This window comes from Hermetia illucens, chromosome 3 (assembly GCF_905115235.1).
Source record: "Hermetia illucens chromosome 3, iHerIll2.2.curated.20191125, whole genome shotgun sequence".
Classification (NCBI taxonomy): domain Eukaryota; kingdom Metazoa; phylum Arthropoda; class Insecta; order Diptera; family Stratiomyidae; genus Hermetia; species Hermetia illucens.
Window position 1 is genome coordinate 121,578,549 of NC_051851.1, and position 9,526 is coordinate 121,588,074.

The 9,526-nt window shown below is 40.5% G+C and overlaps 1 protein-coding gene across 1 annotated transcript; it reads left to right on the forward strand.

The window, feature by feature from the left end:
- Window positions 1-6,877: 6,877 nt before the first annotated feature.
- On the forward strand, window positions 6,878-9,326 carry LOC119651838 (tubulin glycylase 3A-like). Its single transcript, XM_038055635.1, has 4 exons — window positions 6,878-8,208; window positions 8,264-8,779; window positions 8,839-9,149; window positions 9,206-9,326. The coding sequence occupies exons 1-4, from the start codon at window positions 6,963-6,965 to the stop codon at window positions 9,266-9,268; spliced, it is 2,136 nt and encodes a 711-aa protein (XP_037911563.1). The 5' UTR covers window positions 6,878-6,962; the 3' UTR covers window positions 9,269-9,326.
- The last annotated feature ends 200 nt before the right edge of the window (window positions 9,327-9,526 follow it).

The window sequence follows — 9,526 nt, forward strand, 5'->3', positions numbered from 1 at the left end:
AAGCAAAATAAAGAATGACTCCTCCAGATAGAACTTCTGTTATACAGCTCCTTTTCGGCACATTTTGAGACATTAACGGGTTTCTTTTGTCCTAAGTTTTTTTTCCATTTTGGATATTAAAGGAGATCTCATAACCGCTGTGCTTCTCCTAAACGGATTCGTCTCTCAATCGTGAGCAGCCTCACCAACCCCTTATCCTCTGATGCGGTTGGTGTCACTGCGATTTTTAAGCCCACTGGTCTCCCTTGGAGACATCCTTCTACGCTTTTGTTATGGATGTTCTGAAAGCCATGTGCTCGGTTTAAACACCTCCTTGTCTAAGCCGCTTGAAGCATTAGATGCCACGGTGGCCAACTTGCCCTCCACTAGTGGAGTTTCAAATCCGAGCAGAGGTGAAAAGAATAAAGTGTCGATACGCTTTTAATTGTTTCACGTTATCCGGACTTTCTACTTACAATGAATTACTAAGACGTGGGTGAAAAAGATTCGTCTATTTCTAAAACCTCAAGCTTACTAACTAACAATCGTTGGCTACAGAAATCTTTTATAGACTGAAAATGTTATTATTATGAGATCTCTTGGTTAGTCTGCAAGATCACATTGTTATTGTTATGAGATCTCTTGATTCCAATAAGTCGTCTGCAGGATAAGATTGCTATTGTTATGATAAGTACTGGAAAGCCACATCGGTTTGTGTAATTAAATGGAAAACCAAGTCAGCGTTATTTTACTTGTTTAAGATTAGGAAATTTAATATCGCTGACTTGCGAGCACGATTGAAGGGTATGTGAGTCATGTGTGTGTGCATGATACTTAACTCACTGAGGCACTGCAGTCGAGCTCCCTAATTTACACACCTTCCCTTCGTCCATATTGATTTATTATTCTGGGCGACCTTCCTGTATTTTTGTCCACAGGTGCGCATTTTCTTCCCACCTATCCGACCTGCGCATAAGCATGCACGCATACCTGCGAATGTGGAGAAATGTATATTGATAGGCATCCGCTGAGCATTCACTTATCTGCACGAAGAGAAGCAATTTCGTCCATCTGTTCATCTGCCCTGAGCTATTGTCACGAAATTTGGTGTGAAATATGTGGTCTGTAAACCGCTACGTATGCATTTAAATGAAAGGGCTCAATTAGTTCTTTTCGCGAATGATCTTATTTCCGATATTCGGTGAAACACAGCATAGTGAGGACTCAAAATGTGTGCCCTGAAAAGTGAAACACGTCTCATGTTCAGAACCTATCCAACCAAAAAATCTAAAAGATGTAGCGGAGTTGGAGTTTGAAAGCATATCGAGAGATATTTTGAATTTTTAGTTGTGGACGAGTGGAAAACATGTATAGAAAGTTTTCCCCACAAGATGGACAGAAAAACTTTACGCCCAAAGTGTCTACCTTCCGGTATTCCGACTTGTTTAATTACTTTCAATACTAATTCTACTCGGTAAAAGTCACTTTTACACACATACCAGTTGGCATTAACTATTGACTATGTGCCTTTCTTCATGTGATGACGAGAGCAGAAACTATTGGCAACAGTTTCTAACAAATTCACGACTCATGCAGTTTTCGAAATCTTTAGAATGAGTTATTTAGAAAAACTAGTTCTCAAGACGACGCTATCAATATTGCAAAAGAAATTCATAAACCAGGCAAGGAGATTAGGGAAATCGCATCCACGGAAATGTCTCCCACATTTCAAACAACGAAATTAGTAAAGGTTCTAGAATGTGGAAAAACAATTTGAGATTAAATCGGCCGAAAATTCAAAGTGAATTCTTGGTTCCTGTGGCTCTTTTAAGCACATAATCTACCGGATGCTAACTATTCCCATTTCCTCGGAAGGCGTAGTGAAAGAGACCACGCACATTTTTTATGTCGCCAGACTGAATGGATTCGCCGACCTGACCATCAGCAGCTTGACCAGCAAATGAAAAAGGATATTTCGACAGCCAGCGCTCGCCAAGTTGGAATTTATCGAAATATCCCTTTCATTGAAATAATAATTGGTGAAACATGGTGTAGACATCATTTTTCAACAGGATGAGCAACCAAAACTCTTCTGGGATCGGCCAAGTACCCACTCGACCAAGTGAACAAGGTTAGAAAATACGAAAGATTGCAGATTGCAAAAAAGTATACATCTGAATAATGAAAAGGAATGTGAAAACAAGTCTTAGAAAAGAGTTGAAGGAGGCAGAGTTGACGACGACAGGCTTCGAATCGAAGTTAGCTGAACATATCATGTTTTCAAAGAGAACGTGAGATTGGTGCAATACATAAGGTATGCAAGGAAGCTAGACATTGCTGAAAGTTTGGAAATTTATAGAACCCCGAAAGACTTCTCAGCAGAGGACAAAACAACATATATTCCTGGTTTTTCAGACTGGTCAAAAGAGGCATAATTTAAATTAATAATTAAAATAGAAACCACCAAAGCCAGTCGAAAGAGAAGGTTCGCAACCGATAGTCGGCATCAACACTCGATAATCGCCTCGGCAGCTTGTACTAGGAAATGTTACGTACTTAAACCAACATCATAAACACATCAACTAGCAGCCTGCATTCATTCCAAGCTATAATATTACAAATCAATTACTTAAAGCCAAAAACCTGCATCTCTATATTGATATGCACCCCAAATGTTTGTTAACAGCGAGCGATACTTGGCGGCCTCATCGATTCGACATTCGATAACTTCCACCCCCGCTTGTACTACGAAGAGCGGCCATGTTAGTTGATGTTTCGAAATCTGATATCACATTGCAAAACATTAGCTATTGCATAGTTAGATAATGCAGTAGTGTGGGATGATGTTGTAATGTTTAGATAATCCTCAATAATGGTAGTGCGATTTTATACTTTCAGGTGATATCACTTCTGTGACACTACATACATCCCCCATCCATCTCTACTATCTAATATTATATAGGAGTTTTTGGTTTTTGCTTCTGTTGGGCCGAATATTACGAAGTTAGTGGTACTTGGCCGCCATCTTTCATATTAAGATTCTAATTCCCAAGAAAATTCCGAAATTTCTTGTTTGAGCATGGGTTTTCCCTGTTCCACAAGTTTGTTGATCTGTCTTTCAACCTGACGATATTCCAAGTTCGTTATATTTTGGCCTACTAATGCTTCATAGCTGCAACACTTGTAGCACTGCTGAAGGAAACAAGTTGTTCCCGAAAAATCGGTATATGTAAATATAATAAATAATACTAACAGAAAAACAGTCTAATTATTTCAAATTATTTAGTTGCTAGAAACAGCCCAAGATTATATTTAGATTATGGGATATTTTTGTTCGAAAGGAATGACCGCCTGCTTCAACCCACACGTTGAATTCAAGGAGTTTTCTCCGTATAATTCTGCACGAAGTATCGCGCTTTCCAATTGCAGTTTTGGAACTTATCTTCACTCGTGTTTTGAGTGGGATAACGCGTCCCCATACAGCAGTCAACCGAACGATATAGCCTTTCCACGCTTTTGCCGGCTACATATATATGGCCATCGTATTCGATTTTGCATCTTCGGTCCCGGTTGGATTATCTGATTTAAACTGACTCCATTTGAAGTCGGACTTGACGCATTGAATACGTTCCATATTTTCGTTGAAGTGGCCTCCTGCCGAATTACGCTGAAACACGGAATGTAGAACACTTCTCCACTAGTGTCCCCTTGGAATTCTCTTGGAACCTGCTTCACATGCCCCAAGTTCAAATACTCTGCCATTAATTCATCTGATCTGAGAGAGAGATCTTTATTCTTTAACCACCTTTCTTTCTGAGCGAGATAATATTGAACTGCCCTATGGGAGGATTTCCCGACCGTTATGTTGTATTGCCGACATGAAATTGGTACTACCGACTGTCCTCCGTCGGATAACGACCCTTCACAGTCCTGATCATCAATGAGATTCGAGTCTTCTCTAATAAACGACATATCCCAAAAGGCTCTCAAGCTTTGTTTCCATTCTGTCCACTGTTTCTAAACCATCCACAATTAACTGTGGCAGGACACTAAATCCCAGTAACATTGAAACATGGGATGGATGTTCGGTTACAGGATCCACCAATTTATTTCCCTGCAACAAAGCTTTTACTTAATGTGTTAGTCACCCTTTTGACCACTAAGCCTTTTGTACTAATCTCGGAACAATCCTCCAACTGAAGGGTAATACAGACCATCGACGAAACCGTCTCGGTTGATACTCCTCCAACCCCGGATACCTCGTTATTAGTTTTCTTCTTTTTTGAACAAAGTTTTTACACAAAATTCTCATTTATTTAGCTGTTCCGGCTACCCTAGTTTAACTACCGCTGTGTAAAGTACGGTATTGGAGTGTAGTAGAGCCGTGGAGTTTTTGGCATGATGGGCGGTGCTATGGCTCTCTAGTTCAACCTTGCTTGGATCATGTTAAGTACTGCTGTTTACATATTTCACACTTTAGATGCTTGCGCTTGACAATTTTTCCCATTCATGTATTTATGAGACATACAATAAACACAGTGCTGTCGGAGCAGGTTTTTCTTATTGTCGCTCTTAACAAGTTTGGAACACTAGTGCTATGCTTTCCTATGCGCAAGTAGCGTTTTATGCATTTTTCCTTCAGTCCATTTGTATTGGCAAGAAGCGTAACCCCATTTGCATTTTCTTTTTATGACTGGAATCTTCCATATTGGTTCCACCATTCCCCCCGGTGGTCAAAGGGTAGTATAGGTCCCAGGACGAAACGTGGATTGGTACCCACGATGGAGCATAAAACCCGGGAAACGCCTGCTGAACCAACACCAACAGCTCTACTACCAAACCCTATCCCCTTGTCCACGTGGTGATCGCTGGTAGTTCTTTCTTTATGAAAAACTGCAGACGGAGAAGGATGAAGGCGAGTACAAAATGTACAAACTGGTCCTCCAGGTTGGGGGTTGAGGGTTGGGTAGAGCTGCCAACCCTACACGGAAAACCGATGTTACGAAGCCACGAAAGGAGCCTCGGACAGGATGGATCTTACAACGACGAACCCGGCAACGATAACGGATTAACGATTTGCGCATTTTCTCATGGAACGTGCGCTACCTGTACAGACGGGATGCTGCTGAGCAGCTAGCCGATACCCTGTCCCAATATAAGGCTGATGTAACAGCGTTACAAGAGATGCGATCGACAGGGACCAGTTTCCTGGAGAAGAGCGGCTACACCATGTATTATAGTGGCCATCCAGTAAACCATGTACTCGGAGTACGTTTCTTACTCAGCCAAAAATTGAAACCTGCTGTTATCAGCTTTGAAAATATAAGCCATGATATCACAATCATAGTTGGAGATTTCAACAGTCAAGTGGGGACGGAGCCTTTATTCAGGCGATACGTCGGCTCCCATAGCTTACATAGGGATACGAATGATAACGGATTGCGCATCCAGTTAGCAGTATCACATGAAATGGTTTTTAGAAGTACCTGGTTTGCGCGGAAAGCGATTCAGAAACGTACGTGGGGCTTTCCAGACGGGACCCCTTTCAACCAAATTGACCACGTGTTGAGTGAACGCCGAAATTGAAATTGAGTACTCAATGGCCGAGATTAGTCAACAGAGAGTAGTCTATAAGGGCAATATCTGTGGTAGAAAAAGACGTGGAGCTATGGGTAGGCCAAGATGCCAGATAGCTTTTAAGAATATCGAATTGGTGGACCTCGGCGCAAAACCGGGATATCAGGAGTTCCTTATTAAGGCAGGCCTAGACCGTATACCGGTTGTTGCGCCGTTGATGATGATGATTCCGCCCATCCCAGCCAGGAGCCATGACCACGTATCTATTTTTCAGGAATCGGTCAATCTCGTTGATGATGACTCGTTGTTTTGGGTTCTGCAAGGATAAGTCAAACTCTATGCGAATCGACACATCCATTTTCTTCATTATAATAAACAGGATGAAAGAAACCCATTCATCGGCGGGGAACCTGGCTTCGCGTAGGTTCTGGACCACGGAATGAATGTATCCCAAGCTTTGCCTAAACTTCTTGCCTCCCTTTGGAATATTTGAGAGAGGTCCATTAATGTTTAGATCTTCTTTTCCACAAGGGCTAAGCGATTCTGTACTTTCGCTCCAAAAGTTTCCAAGCTTGCAAATAAAATGGTCAATTACACATAGTCTGAATAACCGGGATGGTTCTTACTGGCCCCGGAAGGCAAATCCCCTAAATCACACTGTAAAACACAAATTTGAAAATTATATTGGCATCAAAGTGATGCTTGGGTAACCACACCATTGGATTTGTGTTATCAGTTCTATGCTTTATACGAATTTTTATATTTTCCACCAGACGACGCATGCATACATCAAGGTAGACTTGGTAGACAGGCATCTATAGATGTTTTTTGTTCATAAATATCAATCGTGGGAACGTTCCAATATTTACTAATTGATCATAGGAATCTTTGTGATTTGGAGGGGAGCCCTGAGTTCCCAAATGGTATTTAATCAGTAGATTTAATGAACCCGTTATTGTATTGAATTTGCTTCCTGTTTCTTAATTTATCTAGTTTCACATATGTTTGAAGATGGTACTTTAGAGGTGAACAGAAGGCTTTTGAGTAGAACAAAATAGTTCTGATAGGAACTTCCCAAAATGTATTATTTGGGTAGCGTCGACAATGTGGACGTTAGTACATAGCTTTTTGAGACTTGATTTTTCAATCGAAAAGCGCTTAGAGTGTCTTCAAAAGCTTAAACATTTGTGCCCATGTGCCTCTATCAATACAAGATTACACATTTTGTAATATTAGTTTCGTTCCTTCTACAGTTGAAATGCATGTGATCTGAAAATTGCCGATTAAAGTCAACAGTCCAATATGCGAACTGTCAAGAAAATAATGTGCTAGTTAACTTTCTCAGGTTACGCCATTTGATGTGAAGTACGTGCTTGCGCATTTCACGAGTCTAAATTCTTCGTACAATGGCCAACAAAAATCAAACCAAAAAATTGAATTCCAAAAGTTCCAAAATTGCTACTCCAAATATAAATTTATCACAAATAGCTCAAACGGTACCCAGAAAATTAATCGAAAAACAACTATCAAATCAGAAGAAACCACTATTAGAAAATGCTAGCAAGCCGGGTTCCAGTGACTCAAGTATTTCGGAAGTAAAGAGTGATCGCTACTACAATGTGATTACACCAGCTCGGTTCAAAATTCTGCAGAAAAAGGCCGAAGCCTCCATAAAAACTGGTAAAACATTTTTAATGCGTGCTCGTTGGCCCATTGTACGAAAAACATTCCAGGCGAGGGGTTGGGTCGAACTGTATGAAAGTCACTACAACCCTTATCCTACGGGCATATCAAAATTAACATATTACGATTTGGTAAGAAATCTCCCAGTACGTCAAGCTGACGAGACGCTTCCTAATTACACAACGCGATGCGAACGTTATATTTTGTCGCGGTTGATAGAGCACATGCCAGTTAGTTTCACCTGGTCCTGGGTGCCGAATAAACCCGATTTTGACCACCAGTTGCGTCATTCGAACATGATTGTCAATAAACTAATTGTATCACCATTCGTCAGCAATGAAGGCCTTGCACGTGACCTTCGGCAAAATCTTCCTTGGCTAAGTGAGGAAAACGTTCTAGAAGTTAATGTCCCTCGCAGCTATAGTACCACAGACCCCGAACAAATGGAGGAGTTTCTACAAAATTTCCGTAACACAGCTTGCATAAGCTTTTTGAAATATGTAATTGAGAAAACGACTCAAACCAGCCAAAAGATCTTGTTCACTGACCATCCAGCTACAGAGATCCCGTACTCCGCTTTAGAGTTTGCTTTGCAAAGGTGCTATGAGCTACTGAATTATTTCAAGCACAACGACATCGATTCCGATCAGCGCCCACTTATTACTGATCGTGATTGGGATCGATTCTTTGGGTACTACTACGCCCTCACGTTAAACAAGGCTCAAATCCGCAAGGATAAAATACAATCTGTTGATTCTATTTTGAGAAATGCCAAAATGGTCCTAGAAGGTATTAAACCTTACTGGCCACAATACAATTTGGACGGTTACCTAAATATTTGGATTCTAAAGCCAGCGGATAATATGTGTGGACAGGGAATCCATATCAGCAACAATCTCAAAAAAATAAAAGAGTTCATTAGCACAAAATCCAAGACGCACAAAAGAATGATTGTTCAGAAATATATCGGTAAGTACAGTTAAAAAGATACTTGGTAAATCTCAAAATTCTACTTCTATTACAGAACGCCCATTTACAATCTACGATACAAAATTCGATCTAAGGCAGTTTTTCCTAATTACCAACGTCTATCCCTTAGTCCTTTGGATATACAATGAAAGTTATATTCGGTTTAGTTCGAAACCTTTTAAACTTGAAGACTTTCATGAATCGATTCATCTCACCAACAATGCCATTCAACGAAAATACAAAGTTGACCCCAAACGAGATACACGCCTGCCCCGACAAAACATGTGGGATCGTTACACCTTTCAGGCATACCTTCGGCAGATCGGCAAAGGAAACATTTGGGAATCCAGTATATATCCGCAAATCAAACAAGCCATAATTGGGACTGTGCTAGCCTCACAGTCGGGGATGATTCAGCGCAACAATACCTTTCAGCTTTACGGGGCAGATTTTATTTTATGCGAAGATCTGAAACCCTGGATTATTGAGATCAACGGATGCCCCAATCTATATCTAACCACAAATGTTACCAGCAGAATAGTTCCACAATGCGTCGAAGATATTTTCAAAGGTAATGGAAAGTTTGCAGATTAAATTATTAAAAGCTGAAACTCTCTCAATAATCCACAGTGGTCGTCGATCGTAAGTCCGATCCTACGGCTGACACGGGAAACTTCGAATTAATCTACAGTCAAAGTATCCCACCAGTAATTACAAAGGGAGATAAGAAACTATTCATAGCGGGCAAACAACTATTAAGTCCCACCATGCAAGTTCGTCGGGAAATGTATCAACAGCTCATTCCACGATCATTTCCACCAGATCCTAGAGGGTTCCTTCCCTTGTCAACTACGGCGAAACCAATTACCCGACGGGATGAAGCTGTGGATCCGAACATCAGGGATCACTTTGAGGATAATACATCTGTGGATATTAATGTTGTAAGTAAAGTCCTTGATGGATTTTGAAGTATTAATTTTAATTTGAGATTTTCTAGACTGCAACAGAAAAATTAGAAGAGATTAAGCAAAATTTGAAGAAAATCACACAAGGGTCCTGAAAATTGGAAACCTGCTTGCTTAAGTAACTTTTACACGTTAAAATAAAGAAATAACGAATATATATATTTGTTTGGATAACATACGGGGTTGAGGGTAATACATACACGAGCACATTATGATGCTCAGATAACCGCATAACGTCTCGAGACAAATAAGGCCTAATTTAGGAGGCACGAGAAATAGAACTCGGCTGGTTATAATTTTTAGATTCAGCCTATAATTCACAACGAATATTAGCTCCTTTAACCATACAGTTA

What these genes read in the sequence shown, in the direction of transcription:
- LOC119651838 (XM_038055635.1), top strand. Translation starts at nt 6,963, where the DNA reads ATGGCCAACAAAAATCAAACCAAAAAATTGAATTCCAAAAGTTCCAAA. An exon ending in GATTGTTCAGAAATATATCG is followed by an intron (nt 8,209 to 8,263) that starts GTAAGTACAGTT and finishes CTTCTATTACAG; the next exon opens with AACGCCCATTTACAATCTAC. An exon ending in CGTCGAAGATATTTTCAAAG is followed by an intron (nt 8,780 to 8,838) that starts GTAATGGAAAGT and finishes AATAATCCACAG; the next exon opens with TGGTCGTCGATCGTAAGTCC.